Source organism: Rhinatrema bivittatum, chromosome 3, assembly GCF_901001135.1.
Source record: "Rhinatrema bivittatum chromosome 3, aRhiBiv1.1, whole genome shotgun sequence".
NCBI classification, from domain to species: Eukaryota; Metazoa; Chordata; class Amphibia; order Gymnophiona; family Rhinatrematidae; genus Rhinatrema; species Rhinatrema bivittatum.
In genome coordinates this window covers 286,355,673-286,377,012 of record NC_042617.1, presented here as the reverse complement: position 1 = coordinate 286,377,012, position 21,340 = coordinate 286,355,673, and the positions used below count along the sequence as shown (strand labels likewise).

Below are 21,340 nucleotides of genomic sequence, written 5' to 3'. Positions count from 1 at the left end.
AATGGTCAGTCTTTCCTAGCTTATATTTAAGTGGTGTCTGATGATTTGTTCTCCCTGATAGCTCCTAGTGGCCCCTACTCCGTCATTTACCTTTCTCCACTTGCTGGTTACACATTGCAACATATTTACCTAGCGACCTGTCAGTTTGTTGTTCTTTTAAGGTCCTAAATAAACACTGCTTTTTTCCCCCACTTTCTTTTCCAAAACTTTCTTTGCACTTTGGATCTCTGAAAGCCGCCAATGTTCTATACACCACAGTCCGAGTCCCTTTCATTCAAAAGTGATCAGATTAGGCTAACGTTTGTATCCTGTCCTCTGGGAGTGATTGCTCTTTGAAGCCTGCCTGAATCTTGGGGCCTGTCTAGGTTTCACCTTGCCATGATCCTCAGAGACATGACCCACCTGGGAGTTCAGACCTGCTGCTTTTGATGATTGTGAGGCTGGCTCAGACTCACAATCCTGTGTGTTCTTCCTGCTCAGTGATGCCCGCCCCAGAAGCAGAGATGGAGAAAGAGGCATTGATCAAGCTGGCTAAGAACAGCATTCTCAGCAAGCTACTTTTGAAGGAACGGCCCAACATGACTGAGCCAGTGCCCAGGGCAATGCTGGCCATGGTGATGAGGCAGCTGCATGGCAGGAAAGGAAGACAGGACCGCAATCTGAAAACACCAAAGGACGAGCAAGGGCAAGGCTCCAGAATATGAAATCATAACCTTTGCTGAATCAGGTGAGTAGCATGTTTTGTTGCAAAAAAACAAAACAGAATACTAGGAATGAAAGGGCTCTAGTCTGACCTATGTGTGATAGAAACCAGGAAAGAGACTTTTATAAACAGACACACCTTCAGTGGTGAAAAGATAAACACTTGAAAGGAGAATCTGAATCCTGACAGCACTGTGTCACATACCCAGTTTGCTAATTCAGGGCGCCTGAGTAATGAAGCAGATAGGTACTGTTCAATTCAGCAGAATGACGACTGGGTTTGACAGAGCAGTAGGTTACGAAAAGATCCAATGAATCTGTAGGCTTCTCAGAGTTTAAAGGAGTAAAAAACATACATCAACAAAGATATTTTTTTTAAATTTCAAATGGAGAAAGACTTGCATCAGATGGATTCCATGACTTCTGCTGATTGTCTAATGCAGCTGGTTAAGCTCAGCAATACAAGATATCATTGTATCCATTAATGTCCCCTACACTTAACATATACAATTTTTCTAAAAGACCATAAGGAACAGAAACCACGCTTAGGATGATGCATGAAAATAATGTACACCTGAGTCACAGTACACAAAAGCTATGGTAACTAGGTCATCAAGGACAAACTGAAATAGTCTCAGTCTTGCTCCCCTTGCATGCTGAGCTTTGATTTTTCATTTCTCTAAGAACAGCAGGGCAAACAATAATAATTTGCATATGCAATATCATGGGTAGATTAAAACCAGGACTTAGCACAGCCTGGAGTCCTACAGTAGCCCTAAATAAGATGATGGACCCATTTCTGCAGATAGTTCTTCCCGTGTAATAATCATTCAATGGTCATTAAGGTGCCCCTTTGCGCCTGCAAATTTATAACCAATGCAGTTCTACTGAGCAGGGACCATTTCTGATGTGTATATCTACATAAGAACATAAGAACATGCCATACTGGGTTAGACCAAGGGTCCATCAAGCTCAGCATCCTGTTTCCAACAGTGGTCAATCCAGGCCATAAGAACCTGGCAAGTACCCAAAAACTAAGTCTATTCCATGTTACTGATGCTAGTAATATGAGTTGGATATTTTCTAAGTCAACTTAATTAATAGCAGGTAATGGACTTCTCCAAGAACTTATCCAAACTTTTTTTAAACCCAGATACACTAAGTGCTTTAACCACATCCTCTGGCAACAAATTCCAGAGTTTAATTGTGCGTTGAGTGAAAAAGAACTTTCTCCGATTAGTTTTAAATGTGCCACATGCTAACTTAATGGAGTGCCTCTACAGGGTAAATATTGGGGGGGGGGATATTCAGAATGTAGTTGGTGAAAAAAAGAAAATATCAGATTTGAGGAGATGGGTCTCTCTACCAATTTCTCTTTTAGGGCGGGTAAATCTAGTCAAGATGGCTGTTCTGCCGCAGCTGCTGTATCCCTTAATGCATTTGCCAAGCAATCTTCCCCTGCAAGTTTTGCAAGATCTTTGACGTGAGATTTCTGTGTTTCCATAGAAAGGCAAACCCCCTTGACTTAAATATGATGCTATGGTTCCCTTACGGGAGAGGGGAGGTGAAACAACAGTGGGTCAAATTACAAAGGAGCAATTACAAAGGCAACAAATCTATATGTCAGAAAAGTAAACAAGTGTAAGAAGAAAAAGAAACCCATCTGATTCTCAAAGGAGGTGGCTGAAAAAATTAAAAAAGAACAGCATTCCCAAAAAAGGGAACCCAGTAATGAATATATGTTAAAACTGAGACAAAGAAAGAAATAAGGAAAGCAAAAGCTCTAGTGGAAGAAAGGATTTCCAAAGAGGTAAAGCAAGGTGACAACACATTTCTCAGATATATAAGAGAAAGAAGGGAGGCCAGAAGTGATAAAGTGAAATTGAAAAGTGACAAGGAGAAATGAAGAAATGGTGGAAATATTAAACAAATACTCCAGTTCAGTATTCACTAATGACGACCCTGGAGAAGGACCATTGCTGGTTGATAAGACTGTAGATGGGAATGGGATGGACAACATTTCATTTACAGAACAGAATGTAATCAAACTGAAAGTGGACAAGGCCATAGGGTCGAATGAGGTACATCCAAGGATACTGAAAGAGCTCAAAGATGTGCTGGCGGCTCCATTGAAGGGCCTGTTCAATAGATCCCAGGAAACGGGAGTGGTGCCGTGGACTGGAGAAGAGCAGTGGTGGTCCCATTTCACAAGAATGATAGAGAGAGGAGGCTGGAAATTATAGGCTGGTAGGCCTCAACTCAGTGGTGGGAAAATTAATGGAGATATTGCTGAAGTAAAGGATAGTGAACTATCCACATTCAGGCGCATTGCTGGACCCGAGGCTGCATTTATTTACCAGGGAAAGGACTTGTCAGATAAATCTGATGGATTTGTTTGATTAGATGACTAGAGAATTGGATCAATTAATGTAATCTACTCTAAGGAGAGAACCATTTAAGTGAAGTTCCACAGGAATCAGTATTGAGATCGCTTCTGTTCAATATCTTTTGAGCAACATTGAGGAAGGGATAGTAGGTAAATTTTGTCTGTTTGTTGATGATACTAAGATCTGCAACAGAGTGGACATGCCTGAAGGAGTAGAGAGAATGAAAAGAGGTTTAAGAAAGCATGAAGAGTGGTCGAAGATTTGGCATCTGGGATTCAATGACAAGAAGTGCGGAATCATGCATCTGGGGTACCGTAATCCAAAAGTGCTGTATGTGTGTGTGTGTGTGTGTGTGTGTGTGTGTGTGTGTGTGTGTTGGGGGGGGGGGGGGGGGTGAAAGACTGATATGCATGGACCAAGAAAGGGATCTTGGATAGTGTCTGGTGATCTGAAGTTGGTGAAGCCATGTGACAAGGTAATAGCTATAGCCAGAAGAATGCCGGGATGCATAGAGAGAGGAATAACCAGAAATAAAAATGAGGTGATAATGTCCTTGTACAGGTCCTCCAGGTGGTAGGTGGGGAAATCCAGGTTACACGACATTCCACTTGTCCACAGACTTTATTGTGGACCTCCAGGTTTCTAATGGTGCCACCATGATATGGGTGGTAACTGATCGATTCTTCAAGAAGGCACACTTTGTCCCATTGCCTAGTCTTCTTTCTGCCCCAAAATTGGCATGTCTTTTCACCCTCCACTTCTGCTTACATGACTTACCAAAATATATCCTATTGGATAGAGGAGTACAGTTCACAACACGATACTGGCGCTCTCTCTGCAAGAAGTTTGGTATCACGTTTGACTATATGCTGACTTGACAGCCACAGGGACAAGTGGAGCATACTAACAGAACCCTTAAAACATTCCTCTGCTCTTATGTCACTGAGTGGCAGGCAACTGGGCCACCTTTCTGTCTTGGGCCGAATTCTCCCACAACAATTACATTAATGCAGTCACCGACTCCTCCCCTTTCCAGCTGGTTTATGGGAAACGGCCTCTGCCCCCGCTGCCACTATCTGTGACTGTTCTTCACCTGCGGCCCAACTACAGTACAAGAATAGCATGACCTATAGGAACAAACTAAACTGTTGACTGAAAAGGCCACCATGAGAGCCAATAAGACAGCAGATGCCCAAAGGAGGTCAACTCCATAAATCAAGATGGGTGAGAAGGTTTGGCTAAGTATCCGACACTTATGCCTGTGGCTTCCCTCAATGCATATGGCATAGCGCTTCATTTGGGCCTTTTTCAGTGTTACGACAAGTGGACCCTGTCACATACCAGCTAAAGCTGCTGCCTACTTACAAAATCCACAATGCATTTCACATCTCTCTGCTCAAGCCAGTAGTACTTTCTTGGCTCTCCAGAGTGCTGCTTGAGCCCCAGAAGGTTGTTTCTAGCAGAGACATAATATGAAGTCCAAGAAGTCCTGGATTCCTGCCAGAGGCACAAAAGAATAGAGTATTTGATCTGGAAGAACTATGGCCCAGAAGAAAATTAATGGGAGCCATCATCCAACATATTGTACCCCCAATCTTTTAAAGGACTTTCATCATCGGTACACCAGGAAACCCAAAGCCTCAGGGGAGGGGGCTTTCGGGGGGGGGGGGGGGTTACTGTTGTGTTTGGTGGTCTGTGGGTTGTCCCTACCAACCACTACCCTTACCTTTGTGACTGGGCTGGCCACTCTGTCTTCCAACACAGCAAAACACTGCCAACTCGCCGCCAAATACCATGCAGCAGGACGCCGTCAGCCCCAACATGCCACACCTCTCCTCAGGCACGCACACCTGACATCAGCCTATTAAAACCAGGATATTTAATTTTTTGTATTTTTTAGACACCAATAAAATATTTCAAAACAACAGACACATTAAATAACATCCTTTAATTAAAATTAATAAGGATTTAAAAATTTCTCATTCTCCAACCCTTGGAACTTTTGATTTCCAGATGCCCAGCGACTGTCATGATTAGTGGGGGGGGGGGGTGTAGAGAGGTTATTGTACACGTACTTTCCCTCTCTCCCACATACTCAGTCACACACACACACTCCCATGCTCAGTTTCACACACATGCTCTCTTTTACACATGCTGTCACACACACACAAATGCAGACATGCTTGTACACATGCTCAGTCTCACACACACACACACACTCTTCCCCTCTCCCACTTGCTCAATCACACACTCTACCTCTCTCTCACACGCTCAAACAAAAACACACGCTCTCTCTTTCACATATGCTGGTCCATACCTCCTCTCCCACATGCTCAACTGCACATACACACACATGCATACACTACCCCTCTCTCATGTTTATTTTATTTATAAAATTATTTTAACCCGCTTGTTCCCAAAATAGTTCACAGCAGCTTACAAAAATTATAAATCACACACACACACACTCTCCTTCTCTCCCGCATTCTCACTCACACTCACATATGCTCTCTCTTTCACACATGATGGCCCACACTTCCTCTCATCATACTCAGTCACACATTCGCACTCCCTCTCTCACTTAACTAACTCTCCCTCTGAAAGCAGAAGAGCAGCAGCAGCAGCAGCATTCTTCTTCAGCACCCCACCAACAGGAAGAATCCTTCAAGTGCAGGAACCCAAAATGCTCTGCCTTATAATTTCTTCCACTGCGTGGCCAACTCTTTCTGCCTAGGCTCCTCCTTTTGCCTGTGCAGATACTTCTCTCACCCAATGCAGCTCTGGGGCTTCTTCCTTTTCGCCCATGCTGCCTGCTCTACTCGGCCTCCACAGCTGATGCTACTGTGAGGGCCTCTTCACTTTGACCCATGCAGATGACACTGCCCCACCTCCTCTTTTCCATCATATGGACTATACGGCAGCCTACTTTTTTCCAACAATGGCATCTTCTTCCCATCTGCACTAGGGAAGAAGGAAATGCTGTCGCTGCCCTCCAGAACTGTGGCACTCTAGGCGGTAGCCTAGTACACCTATTGCTTCCACCAGCTCTAATCCAGCCTCGTATGGCTGGCTAACTTTAGACTTAATCGGCTGTATTCAAAAAAGAAATATGGTTAATTGGCTCATTGGGGGTGGAGGGGAGAATAAGTAAGATGTGAGCCTGTGGCCCAATTTCCCTATCCTCATTCAGTAATTGAGAACTTTCCTGATGTCTGAGTCCCTCTCACCCCACCCCTCCAAGCACCTCCATGGTGATATTAACAAAAATAGAAGTGCTGCACCACTCAAGGACTCCATCCCCCCTGCCCCCACTTCAAATGGAATAGCCCCTCTTCCCAACACAGTAACTTTTAAAAAAAAACTTCTGCTAGGATCATAGTACAGTTTGGCGATCCCAGCCACTTGCAGCACTGCTATGACAGCCACACTGAAATGTATTTATTTATTGATTTTGTATACTGTTGTTCAGGGGACCATCACATCTTTTATGAATATAGCTGATTAAGTCTAAAGTCTAACGTTATCCAGCCACCTGAGGCTGGATAACTTTATACCTGCTCTAGGTCATGGTTATAGGTAGCTGGAAAGTTTATTTGGCTAACTCCTAATATTTAAGTTAGCTGGATAACTTACCCAGCTAACTTGATCCTGCCCCAGAATTCCTAGAAGGCGAGGATGGCAGGAGGTGGCCAATGAACTTGGCATATCACCCCTCAAGCAAAACAGGAAGTGGGAGGAGAAAATAATATAATCAATCAGCTCATAAATGCAGAAATGATGACTAGGAAGAGCAGCAAACCAAGGGAGAAATGTTGGAAAGCTAGGACCACAAATGCTCGTAGTCTGGGCAAATCTCAGACCTGCAGGCCCTAATGATGGAGGCAGACTTGGACATCATTGCTGTTAGAGACATGGTTCACTGAGTTTCATGATTGGGATATGGTCATCCCAGGCTATAACTTATTAAAGAAGGACAGAGTGGGCAGGAAAGGGGAAGAACTAGCTCATTATGTCAAAAACAATATCCAGGCAACTGAAATGCAAGGGACATGGGGTAGGAAAGAAACATTATGGGTTGCCCTAAAAAAAAAAAAAAAAGAATATGATGCTTCCATTTACATTGGTGTGGTCTACAGGCCTCTGATACAGACAAAAGAACATAAGAACATAAGAAATTGCCATGCTGGGTCAGACCAATTGTCCATCAAGCCCAACATCCTGTTTCCAACAAAGGCCAAACCAGGCCACAAAAACCTGGTCAGTACCCAAACACCAAGAAGATCCTATGCTACTGATGCCAGTAATAGTAGAGGCTAGAGATGGGAATCGGAACCGGAATCGGTTCCGATTCCAGTTCCGATTCACATCGTTAATTTTTTTCGTGCAGCCCGATCGCAGTTTTGTTTATCGGCTGCGCTTGAGCCAATAAACAAAAAACCCACCCGACCCTTTAAAATTGATCCCTTAGCTTCCCCCACCCTCCCGAACCCCCCCCCAAAACTTTTTATAAGTACCTGGTGGTCCAGTGGGGGTGCCAGGAGCGATCTCCCGCTCTCAGGCCGATGGCTGCCACTAATAAAAATGGCACTGATGGCCATTTGCCCTTACCATGTGACAGGGTATCCGTGCCATTGGCCAGCCCCTGTCACATGGTAGGAGCACTGGATGGCCGGCACCATCTTTCCCTGAGGAAACCCTTATGAAAAAGAGTGAAATAGAGATCTTTGTTGGACTTGGACTCGTTTTTGGAATAATAAGTGAATGAATTAAATAGAGAAGGATTCGTTTCATGGATCCCCTGTTAATGAATTTAGTGGATTAACAAAATTTATTGTACAAAAAGTATTGGAATAATAACAAGTCTGAAATGTGTACTTATTTGGTTTTATGTGAGATGAGTGATGAATGTATGGGGTGTGTGTGAGTTAGACAGATTTTAATTGTTACTCCAATGCTTGCAGTAGTTCCTGCTGTATCTCCGTCAATAGGGAACACACAAAAGAAGAACTTTGTACTTTATAGTTTCAACATTTTATTATACAATCACATATATTGCAACTATTGAGACAGCCGTCTCTTCTCCAAGCTGAAAAGTTCTAACCTATTTAGTCTTTCCTCATAGGGGAGCTGTTCCATTCCCCTTATCATTTTGGTAGCCCTTCTCTGTACCTTCTCCATCGCAATTCTATCTTTTTTGAGATGCGGCGACCAGAATTGTACACAGTATTCAAGGTGTGGTCTCACCATGGAGCGATACAGAGGCATTATGACATTTTCCGTTTTATTCACCATTCCCTTTCTAATAATTCCCAACATTCTGTTTGCTTTTTGACAGTCGCAGCACACTGAACCAACGATTTTAATGTGTTATCCACTCTGACGTCTAGATCCCTTTCTTGGGTTGTAGCACCTAATATGGAACCTAACATTGTGTAACTATAGCATGGGTTATTTTTCCCTATATGCATCACCTTGCACTTATCCACATTAAATTTCATCTGCCATTTTATGCCCAATTTTCCAGTCTCACAAGGTCTTCCTGTTACGTAGCGGCCTCGAAAGGCCTTGCATTCTGTTACGTAGCGACCTCGAAAGGCCCTGCATTCTGTTACGTGACGGATGTTTTAGTGTGCTCTTGGGCCTCAGCCCGACCCCAGACGGATCCAGGACTGAACCAACGGTTAACGGCGTGTTCCAACATGGCAGACGGTCTTACCCTCTGCCAGGCCTGCAAGCTCCCAAGGTCAACAACATGATGTTGGAAATTGAATGGTCCTCCAACCATTCCGTGCCCTTTCGGACCTGCTGCTGAGATCGGCATGGAGCAGCAGGCCTGGCCCGAGGACGAGGGCAGATGGGCCTTGACACGAAGACATGACACCAAGGTTATTGAAGACATGACTACAGGGCTGTTGAAGACATGACACCAGGGCTACTGCAGACATGACACCAAGGCTAATGCGGACGGCATCAGAGACGAGGGCTGGAACTAGACATGACACCAGGGCTGATGCAACAGCATCAGAGACGAGGCCTGGAACAAGACATGACACCAAGGTAGTTGAAGACATGACATCAGGGTTGATGCAACGGCTTCACGAACGAGGGTCGATGCCACGACATCAGAAACATGACGAAGAACTTGATGAAGTCCAGACGAGACGAGAAGCTGGGCAGGAGGACATTGACACTGTCTCTCAGGGCGCCCTACGCAGCCCACCTTCATGGGTGCGCCTTACACAGCCTGAGGAGGCTGGTCACGGACCACACGGAGAATGGGACGAGCACAGGGAAGAATCCAGTCGAGGTGGGACTCCAACAATGGAGCCAGATGTCGTCCGACCCACCACACAGGCTGGCAGGACATGACGGCTCAGGAGCACAGGAACGAATTCCACTTGCAGGCCACTTCAAGCTCGGGAAAGATGTCATCCGAGGGACCAAGGCCTGACAGGACCAGAAGGCTTAGGAGCGCTGAAGCAAACACCAAGAAGGGCAGGACACCAGGAGACAAAACACCAGGAAACAAAACACTAGGATACCAGGACGAGGACCTCAGGCACGAAGACATAGCATGACGAGAAACAGACGAGACGAGGAGGAGCTTCACGAAGAAGACCTGATGGAGCTCTGGCAGGCAGGAGCCTCCAGAGTGAAGTAACTCCGATGCAAGGCAAAGACGTAGTATGAAGACAGCCCTTTTATAGGGCTAGCACAGGAAGTCAGTCACTAGGTGGGGCCCAGGGCATATCCAGCCGTGGGCCCTTTAAATATAGAAGAGAGGCATGGCCGCGTGCCTAGAGGCAGGAAGCAGGGCTGTGCAGGTCCGTGGACAGCGGTCCTGCACCGACGTCGTGCGTAGCAGCAGGGTTGGGCCTGGAGGCAGGCCCCGAAGACGGCAGTGGCTCCAGCCGCTGCAGGAAGCCCCAAGGGCGGCTCCAGCCGCCAATCCAGGCCGGGGCTTGTGGCCTTCGTGCCGCGAAGATGAAGTTGACGCCAGCGGCGGCTCCAGCCGTGAAGATGGCAACAGAAGTCCGCGGCTCCTGCCACGGTGAAGCAGGAAACCAAGGGCGGCCTTCGGGCCGCGTGAAGGAGGAAGTCCACGGCTCCGGCCGCGTGGGAGGCCCGACTTTGGCGGCGTCCGTGCCGCATCGGGTGAAGAAGGCAGCACGGCAGAGAAAGGCAGGAGAGGTGAGCAGAGCCTGCTCGCGGGCATTAGCTCCGCGGGCAGGGTTCATAACACTTCCTGCAATTTATCACAATCTGCTTGTGATTTAACTACTCTGAACAATTTTGTATCATCTGCAAATTTGATTATCTCACTCGTCGTATTTCTTTCCAGATCATTTATAAATATATTGAAAAGTAAGGGTCCCAATACAGATCCCTGAGGTACTCCACTGCCCACTCCTTTCCACTGAGAAAATTGTCCATTTAATCCTACTCTCTGTTTCCTGTCTTTTAGCCAGTTTGCAGTCCACGAAAGGACATCGCCACCTATCCCATGACTTTTTACTTTTTCTAGAAGCCTCTCATGAGGAACTTTGCCAAACGCCTTCTGAAAATCCAAGTAAACTACATCTACTGGTTCACTTTTATCCACGTGTTTATTAACTCCTTCAAAAAAGTGAAGCAGATTTGTGAGGCAAGACTTGCCTTGGGTAAAGCCATGCTGACTTTGTTCCATTAAATCATGTCTTTCTATATGTTCTGTGATTTTGATGTTTAGAACACTTTCCACTATTTTTCCTGGCACTGAAGTCAGGCTAACCGGTCTGTAGTTTCCCAGATCGCCCCTGGAGCCCTTTATAAATATTGGGGTTACATTTGCTATCCTCTAGTCTTCAGGTACAATGGATGATTTTAGTGATAAGTTACAAATTTTTACTGATAGGTCTGAAATTTCATTTTTTAGTTCCTTAAGAACTCTGGGGTGTATACCATCCGGTCCAGGTGATTTACTACTCTTCAGTTTGTCAATCAGGTCTACCACATCTTCTAGGTTCACCGTGATTTGATTCAGTCCATCTGAATCATTACCCATGAAAACCTTCTCCAGTACGGGTACCTCCCCAACATCCTCTTCAGTAAACACCGAGGCAAAGAAATCATTTAATCTTTCCTCGATGGCCTTATCTTCTCTAAGCGCCCCTTTAACCCCTCAATCATCTAACTGTCCAACTGACTCCCCTCACAGGCTTTCTGCTTCGGATATATTTTAAAAAGTTTTTACTGTGAGTTTTTGCCTCTATGGCCAACTTCTTTTCAAATTCTCTCTTAGCCTGTCTTATCAATGTCTTACATTTAACTTGCCAATGTTTATGCATTATCCTATTTTCTTCTGTTGGATCCTTCTTCCAATTTTTGAATGAAGCTCTTTTGGCTAAAATAGCTTCTTTCACCTCCTCTTTTAACCATGCCGGTAATCGATTTGCCTTCTTTCCACCTTTCTTAATGTGTGGAATACATCTGGACTGTGCTTCTAGAATGGTATTTTTTAAGAATGACCACACCTCTTGTACACTTTTTACTTTTGTAGCTGCTCCTTTCAGTTTTTTTCTAACAATTTTTCTCATGTTATCAAAGTTTCCCTTTTGAAAGTTTAGCACGAGAGCCTTGGATTTGCATACTGTTCCTCTTCCAGTCATTAATTCAAATTTGATCATATTATGATCACTATTGCCAAGCATCCCCACCACCGTTACCTCTCTCACCAAATCCTGTGCTCCAAGTATTCATAGTGACCGTCCCTGGTGTTCAAAGCAGTTTTCCATATATCATCGGGGCGAATCCTCACTAGGTTATACGCCCCGTGCAAATCCAGCTTCGTCAAGATGGAGGCATCTTGGAGACTGTCGAACAATTCAGAAATCAGTGGTAAGGGATATTTATCCTTATGAGTGATGGTGTTTAGGTCGCGGTAGTCAATATACGGCCTAAAGTGACCTGTCTTTCTTGGTCATGAAAAAGAATCTTGCCCCAGCGGGAGATGTAGATGGGCAAATAAATCATTTCGCAAGATTTTCCTGAATATATTCAGTCATTGCCTTTATCTCAGGTAATGAGAAAGGATAGGTGCATCCACGAGGAGGCATGGTTCCAGGAAGGAGATCAATTGGACAAACTTTTGGAGAGGTGGAAGGAGGTCAGCCTTCTGCTTAGAGAGCACGTCCTCAATTGCAGCATATGGAGCAGGTAAGCCAGAGGACGAAGTAACCAGGGGAACCACAGCAGATGGTATCACCTTTTGGAGGCAGGACTGATGGCAATGAAGCCCAGTTGAATTGGGGAGAATGTTTCTGTAGCCAGGGGAGCCCAAGTACTATAGGGTGGGTGGACTTAATCCAATACTAGTAATTCAAGTTCCTCAAGATGTAAAGCCCCAGTGCGTAACTGGACAGGTTCCGTGGTCAAGGAGATGCAGCCAGGTAGTGGTTCTCCATAGATAGAAGCGATGCACAAAGATGTATCAAGCGAACGGGTTTTTATACCCAAAAGCTGTTCAAGGGCTTTAAAGATAAAATTACCTCCTGCTCTGGAATCTACCAGAGCAAGAACCGGGAAGGCCCGGGAGTCCAAATTAAAGTGACCGGTACTGACAATTGAGGGGCCGGAGAGGTTGCACCCAAGTTCAGTACCCCTACTGAACTCGGGCCAAGGAGTTTTCCCGGACGGATAGGGTAAGTCTGTAGATGGTGGACAGGTGTTATGGTTTCGAGGTGTTTGAGTGGATTCTTGGTACTGTGGCAGATGACCATGCCCATGGGGAGGAGCCCCCGTGGGGAGCCACAGTACTGGGCTAGACTCAGGACGTACAAACACAGAGTTTTGTCTTTTATTGTACAGCTGATGTATACCACCAGAGGTGGCAGTAGTGAAGTGATCTAGATATAGCGGTCCAGGGACCCTCGGCAGAGGGAACCCATCTCACCAAGATGGTATAGGGATATCCAGGTGTAGGTTTCCCAGCACAGCAGAGCTGTAGATGAGACAGACTGAGAATTAGATTACTCACTAGAAGGTAGCTGTAATGTTGACGATCCCACCAGGCAGAAGTAGATGGTAACAGGCACCGAGGCAGGGAGAGCAGGCCCTGGAGGAGTGAGTACCTGATCCCAGTAAGGCACCTGAAAGAAAGCAAAGGGCCCCCGAGGAGTGGGTACCCAGGTTAGATGAATACCCCGAAGGGCAGCGAGAGCTTCCAGCGGCAGTACGGAAGCGGCAGAGTAGCTTAGACCAGACGAGTCCAATCCTTGCTTACTCAACGAGCTAGCAAACAAGTGTAGGTTAAATACCCAGATGGCAAGAAGTCACTCGAGGGGGACGCCCCCAAGGTTCCCACCATGACGTGGATAAAGACATGGGTGGCATGCGCGCGCGCACCCTAGGAGGCACTTAGGAGAAACATGGTGTGAGGCTTTGCCATAGCCGTTCTGGGGACGCTGGAGAACACAGCTTGCTGACGCGGCAGTAGCCATCTCCCCAAGGCTAGCGGTGAGAGCAGAGAAAAAGGTGAGGCACAAGAGTCGAAGCCGTCTGAGACCGACGGACGCAACACCAGGTGCTCCACAATACAGACATAGGCCAGTTTGTCTCCGCCGGAGGCGCTCTTCCGGTGTCACCCGCCCACGACTCAACTGCATAGGTTCTTCCGCTTTGACCACTCGAATATCACTGCAGGGTGCAGGGTTGGTAACCAGTGGGAGCGAGAGCGAACCTGCGAAGGCTTCTTGGGCATCAGACTCTCAAGGTGATACTCTTGAAGACGATGGTCAATTCGGCCTGCCTAGTCTATAAGTTCCTCCAGAGAGGAAGGGAGCTCCCGTGCAGCCAACTCATCTTTTAGCTGTGAAGAGAGTCCATCCAGGTAGACAGCTCAGAGGCAGTCTTCCTGCCAGGCGAGCTTGGTAGCCAAAGTCCGAAACTCAATAGTATAATCAAATAGACTTCGTTGTCCTTGACGAATATGTACTAAACTGGTGCGTGCCACGGCATGTCGCCCAGGATCATCAAATGTCCGTCTGAAAACAGCCACAAACTGAGCCAGTTCCTTTAACAGGGAATCCGAGCGTTCCCTCAGGGAAGAAGCCCAGGCCAGCGCTTTCCCTTCAAGGCGGGACAGGATAATTGTAACTTTAGTCAACTCGTCCTGGAAGACGGAAGGCTGCAGAGCAAATTACATGTGACATTGATTTATGAACCCGCTGCAGAGTCTGGAGTTGTCATTGAAGCGTGGAGGCACTGGAAGTGCCAACAAGGCTAGAGGCATCGATGGAGGTGGCTGTGGAGGAGGAGGAGCCGAATTATTCGTAAGGGGATCAAGCCGGGCATGAAGATGATCCATAGAGGAGGCCAATGCCTCAAGGAACTACTGCTGTTCTTGTACCTTAGATGCCAAGCCTGGGATGGCCTGGAGGGCACGTGGCTCCACCGAGTCCATGGCCTTTGCAACCTGTTGTGTCGGAGGTGGACCCCTGGGCTGAGGTGGTATTGATGCAACCTGTAGGCAAGGACCTATGGGTCCCCACCGTCAGCAGGTGGAGTGGGCTGAAGCTAGAGGCCACTGGAGCTTCACCTATACCAGCCCTCGTTCCCCTCAGGTTGAGCTTTGGGTGCTGGGGCCGGCAGGACTTAGGAGGGCCTCGAGGTGAGGTAGAGGTGAGAAGCTTTTCAGCCCAGAGACAGCAGTCGGTAGATGGCGTAGTTCTATCCTGGACTGGATTCAGTACGAGGGCTCAGGTGCCAAAGGAACAATAGGGAACTGGAGGCACCCCAGCAAAGGAAGGCCTAAGCCTTGAAAGTCCATGTCCAGAGGATTGGCGAGGAGAGGCGTCACTGACAGGCTGGATTCTGAATGGGCGATGAATGGAAGTTGTGGCAATCAATGAAGAACTCTGGATGAAGGATAGTCTGTAACATAGTCGTGCAAAGCAAGGGTCAGGGCACGGAGAATGCAGGTATAGTCAATGCAGACAATAGTCACGGTATAGAGCAAGCAGACATGGTCAGGAAAGGCAGTAGTCAGGGCGCGGAGAAGGCAGGAGTGGTCAGGCACGGCAGTGGTCAGGGCGCGGAGAAGGCAGGTGTGGTCAGGCAAGGCAGAGGTCAGGGCGCGGAGAAGGCAGATGAATAGCCGGGTGTAGCGGAGGTCAGGGGCTGGAGAGTAGCTGAAGAGTAGTCAGACATAGCGGAGGTCCGGGGCTGGAGAGTAGCTGAAGAATAGTCAGGCATAGCGGAGGTCCGGGACTGGAGAGAAACTGAAGAGCAGTCAGGCTTAGCAAAGGTCCGGGGCTGGAGAGAAGCTGAAGAGTAGCCAGGCGAAGCGGAGGTCAAGTCCAGAGAGTCAATCCAACACATAGGCAAACAGGAACTAGGAGAACAGGAACTGGGAACCACAGGAAGACAGGAACACATGATGAGACGATCCAAGGAATAGCAACTGTTATGACCGTCGCTGCCCGATGTCTCCACTCCACCCACCTTACTGCATTGGCGACTCCCTCCGGGATTGATGGAAGGCTGGCTGCTGCGGAGTTCTTCGGCCGATCTCGTATGGCATCCCCGGACCGGCCCGACGCTGCAATCTGCCATGTTGACCTGATGCCTAGGGGTGTGCACGCGGCGCGGCCCCGCCTCAAGAACCATAAGTGGCGCGAACCTCAGGGGCATCCCCCTGAGATGACATCACCTGTTTCAGATATTTAAAGGTCTCTGAACTGCTAACATCTTGAGTTAGCAAGGAATGGCATCGGACTCGCTACAACTTTCCAAGCTACTCTGCCTCCTCGGACTTACCAGGGGTACCCGCTCCTCGGGGGCCTCGCTCTCTCTCTTACTTTGTAGGTTGCAGTCTGGAACCGGTACTTGCTCCTCGAGGGCCCTCATTCCCGGACTTCTTCGGAGTTCACTTCTGCCTGGAAGTCATCGCTGCCTACTACATCTGTGAGTTACCATCACACTTTCAGAGCTTTCCCTGGAACCAGGTACTCACTCCTCAAGGGCCTACTTCATTCCAGCTCCTGGGCTTCTATGAGACAGTGTGTGAGTGTACCATCAGGTTCTGTCTATAAACTCTGCATACCCTGCCTACTCATTATATTTCAGTTTCTCTACAGCTCAGCCTCCAGGGATCGCTGTTCCAGTATCTGAGGGACTACAGCCCAGCCGAGCATTCCAGCTCACTACTGCCACCTCTGGTGGTTCAGTATATTGTCTAATAAAAGATCTAGTGTGTCTGTCTCCTAACTCTGAGCCTGACCGGTGGTCCCTCTCGGGATCATCCCCCTGGGAGCATGGTCATCTGCCACCGGTCCAAGGATCCACCCACAACTCTCCTAAATAATAACAGCAACGAGTACTCGGAGTACGAAGTGACCTGTTGCAAAGGCAACGCTATGGAGTGAGGCCTGAGCTTTATACGCTGAAGAGTTTGACGTCAGCATCCGGGTCTGCAGCCAGGTTCCCGCTGTGGGCTCTTTAAAGGAATCACTGATGCACGCGCAAGCGCCTAGGAAGGAGCGCAGCGCTGGTGGCGGCATCTCTCCACAGGCCAGGCGGAGAGGCCCGACGAACAGGAACATCCTGGCTGGCAACACTGGGCAGTGTGGCAGGGCTGGAGGCACCGGAGGGAACCCGAGGTCAGAGCTGGCGGCCCACCACTGCCAGCGAAGAGGAGACAGCAGCTGGAGTCCTTCTGAAGAGGTGAGAGGGTCACGCCGCGGGGCTGCTGCGGGCGGCATGCATAACATTTTAGTTTATGATGATTATTATCAATAGAATGTAAACCACCCAGAACAGGTTCTGGAAATAGGCGGCATATAAATTAGTGTAAATAAATAATGATCCCCATTGTTACCCCTTCCATAACGTTCTCTAGTCTAAAAACACATACTTGGACAATATTTGAAGTGGTGAATCTGGTTAAATCCCAGACTTAGCCAAACTGCAGAATTTAAAATCTTGTTGGTCCTGCCAACCCAAACTTAACCTGCTAACCTTTTATCCAGCTAAAATGTTAAATGGCTACATCAAGGATGGAGGCAGGGCATTCCAGGGCAGGGCTCGTTAACTAGCTAGGTTAAGTGGATAAAGCAATTTTGCTCACCATACACAGGGCAGGATGAATTAGCCATGACATGCGGGTGATGTCATCCAACAGCACTGAATGGATCCATCTCTCTAGTTCAGTAAAACTTTTTTTTGTTTTTTTGTTTACTTTTTATTTATAAACAAGCTTTTAAACAGTAGGCATGCATAACAGATTGGCATACAATATAGTAAGTATACATAAGAACATGCCATACTGGATCAGACCAAGGGTCCATCAAGCCATCAAGGCTCAGTATAGAAGGAAAGGAAGGGAAAGAAAAAAAATATTATGGAGCTAGCCCATAAAACTCACCATAGCACCCCCAGATTCATTCATATTCAAATTCCTCCTCTTGTAACTTATAGCATAGGAGCTCAATATTTGCAATATTCCAATTTTGTGTCTGTCAGTAAACTAAACATGGATGAAATTTTGAGAATGTGGTAACTGTAAATCTAGCAGAAAGGAGACGAGCCACCAAGGGTTTGTGTTTGGGAAGAATTAAAGAACCAGTCCATCTTCCCAGCAGACCAAGAAGTGGAGTCATATGCAATCATATATTTTTCCAAGCTGTCTCAACAAGATGTAGACCCAAGTCTATATTCCAAGTATCTATTAAGGACTGAGGGGTTGCAGTGCCGTTTTTGCATGTTTAACCCTACCTAGAGTCACTAAATGCTTCTAGAAAGTTTCTGGAGGGTTCCTGCTCTTCAAGTTTAGAGATTTCAGTAAGAAGTCTGAGAATTCTGCTAGTGCAGAGCTCATGCAAACTGCAGGACTGTGTGCTTTGCAATTATCCTCTCTGTTAGGGAAGGGTGAAAGGGGGATGTAGAGAACTGGATCTGGAAAGGATGATGCGATTTAGGAGATAAGTTAGTAACGAAATGTGATAATTTTCCACCATGGGGAATGAACATCTATATAAGATGCTCCCTGGCATCTGATAGTTGTTGTTTTGTGGGGTCCTAGGAGGAGACGGGGCTTGTGAAGCATCCATAGATTTCTAAAGCAAAGAGCAAGAAAGATTCTAAGTTGAAGAACAGGATTTTTGGTAGCCTACTAGAGGGAGGACACACTTATCAAATAAAAGAGTAACTCTTTGTCTGGGAGAGCTCCAGTGAAAGAACTTTCTAATTAAGATGCTACCCCGAATGCTAGGGGTTAGAGAAGAGTGTGAGTAGGATTCCTCCTGCTCAGAGAATAACTGAAACAAATCATGGTACAAGGACAGACTGACAAACTTAAGAGTACCAAATCGCCTGTACCAGATGGTACAGTTCTGCCAGAGATGTCAGAGTTCTGAAAGAACTAAAAAAATGAAACTGCTGATCTACTAACAGTCATTTGTAACCATTATTAGAATAGTTCATTGTACCTAAAGATTATAGCATGGCCAATGTGACACTGATCTTTGAAAAGGGCTCCAGGGCTGTAGACCAGTGAGCCTAACTTCAGTGCCAGGAAAAATTATAGAAACTATTTCAAATAATAAAATCACAGAACATATAGAAAAGCATGGTTTAATGGGACACAGCCAGCATGAATTTACACAAGAGATTGACTTACCAATCTGCTACTTTTTTTGGAAGGAGTTAATAAACATGTGGATAAAGATGTTCCAGTTGACATAGCATATTTGGATTTTCAGATGACATGTAACAAAGTCCCCCATAAGAGACTCCTGAGAAAAATAAAAAGTCATGGGCTAGGAAGCAATGTCCTGTTGTGGATTACAAACTGGTTAAAAGATAGGAAATACAGGGTAAGAATAAATGGTCAGTTTTCTCAGTGGAGAAAGGTAAACAGTGGAGGACCTCAGGGTTATATATTGGGATCAGAGCTTTTTAATGTATTTATAAATGATCTGAAAAAGAGAACAGTGAGTGAGGTGATCAAAACTGCAGATGAAATAAAATTGTTCAGCATAGAGACATCAAAGGCAGATTGTGAGAAATTGTAGGAAGACCTTGCAAGACTGGGAGAGTGGGCATACAAATGGCAGATGAAATGTAATGTGGACAAGAGCAAAATGATGCACACAAGGAAAAGTAACCCACATTGTACATTGTAGTTACACAACGTTAGGTTCCATATTAGGAGTTACAACCCAGGAAAAGGATCTGGGTGTCATATACTTTGAAATCCTTGGTTCAGTGTGTGGTGGCAGTGGTTAAAAAAGCAAACAGAATGTTAGGCATTATTAGGAAAAGAACGGAGAATATAATGGAGAATGTCATAATACCTCTCTATTATTCCATAGTGAAACCACACCTAGAGTACTGTGGGCAATTCTGGTCACTGCATCTCAAAAAAGATATAGCTGAACTGGAAAAGGTACAGAGAACAGTGACCAAAATGATAAAGGGGATGCAACAGTTCTCCTTTGAGGAAAGGCTAAAGAGATAAGTGCTGTACAGTCTGGAGAAGAGACGGCTGAGGTGGGATATGATAGTGGTCTATAAAATCAAGAGTGGAACAGAACGGGTAAATGTAAATTGGTTATTTATTCTTTCAAAAAATACAAAATTGTTTTTTGGTTAAGCAAAAGTCAATCAATGTGATTATAAATAAAATAAAATAAATAAATAAAATAAAAATCTCAATAAAATAAATAAAATATATTTGGCCCAGCTTGAAAAATGATATTCAGTGCACACCTTCCACTCTGTTCACAGGCATTTCTTCACCCAACACGAACATATTTCTTCATGCTTAGGGCTGGTCCAGAGTGCTGCCTGAGCTGGCAGCTCCCATTGCTTCTCTTGGGAGTGATTTTGTCACAATTTTTACGTATGCTTAGGCTTGCGGAAAAACAGAAGTGGTAGTTGCAACTAACCCTCTTCTTTTACAATGCTAAAAAATACATCTAATACTAAAATCAAAAATATATTTTTTTAAATTGTCCCAACTCATCAGGGCCTCTCAAAGACAATTTTATTCTTCTGTCTTGCTTGACCAAACAAAATTGTTCCTAACTTGGGATCTCAATTATTAAGAAGGGCATGAATGCATGTCAGCTGATCTACCCCAATTTCCTGATCCCTTTTCCTGTTTTCTCCTCAGAATGCGCCGATGCTCCTCGCACATGTCTACACTTTCAGTTTCCAGCTAAGAAGACAGAAAACACTGAAATTTTCAAAGTGAATGTCTGGCTTTTCTTACAAGCATCTCACCACAGCAGACAGGTCACTGTGAGGAGTTCCCTCTCTGACATAAGCAGCCTGGAGCAGGCACTCATCAGTCAGAAGCAACTTAAAGTAACAGGAACTGGCTGGCACATGCTCTCCATGTCATTATCCATCTATAGGATGCTCAGCAAAGGACAGAAAAGACTGAGGATTGAACTGAAATGCAAGGGCTGCCAGGACCTCCCACGAATGGTGAACAATGGTAAGTACCAGAGATCATTCCTAGTGGCCATTGGCCAAGGCCAGAGCAAAGATAAGACAGCGCATCACAAAAAGGAGCATAGACTGTACTAGCCACTCAGACATGTGCTGTAGAAAAGACTTCTACATTGACTTCAAAGAAATTGGATGGAGTGACTGGATCATAAAGCCAGAAGGCTACTACATGAGCTACTGTCAGGGTGCATGTCCAGTCCACCTGGCTGGGATTCCAGGAATTGCTGCATCTTTCCACACTGCAGTCCTCAACCTGATCAAGGCCAACAATGTCTCTGCAATTGGGAAGTCCTACTGCGTCCCCACTGGGCGCAGACCCCCTCACCATGCTGTATTTAGACAGGGGTAACAATATCATCAAAACTGATGTCCCAGACATGATAGTGGACACCTGTGGGTGCACCTAATTACTGACACTGATTTGTTACCTAATCCCTAACAACCGGTTCAGTGGAATCCTAAAAATATAGAAGAGGAGCAGCTGCCATCGTGGTGTGTGGAGTGAGTGCTGGCCATTTCTTGATTTCTATGAGGATTACCTGCGCCCTTCTATGGACTGTGTCGGCAAGCCCCCCCCCCCCCCCCCTGTGATTAATTTCAGCCATCTCTTCTGGGCTCTGACGTCGGAGGGAGGAGCCTTCAGACGCCAATATCAGAGGCTTCTGGACGGCGCGCTCGCCGTCGGCGCGTCGCCAAAGCCGGTGTGGCCGGGGGATTTTCCTTTTTTTCTTTTTACACAATTCCACGGACGCAGCTGC

At 46.2% G+C, this 21,340-nt stretch overlaps 1 protein-coding gene across 1 annotated transcript; it reads left to right on the top strand.

Moving 5' to 3' along the window:
- The first annotated feature begins 367 nt into the window (after window positions 1-367).
- Window positions 368-20,989, top strand: LOC115088565 (inhibin beta C chain-like). Its single transcript, XM_029596822.1, is given in 5 exon segments — window positions 368-685; window positions 2,084-2,088; window positions 20,242-20,632; window positions 20,634-20,898; window positions 20,900-20,989. Coding segments are annotated over 5 exon segments (1,008 nt in total). The 5' UTR covers window positions 368-428.
- Window positions 20,990-21,340: the final 351 nt, after the last annotated feature.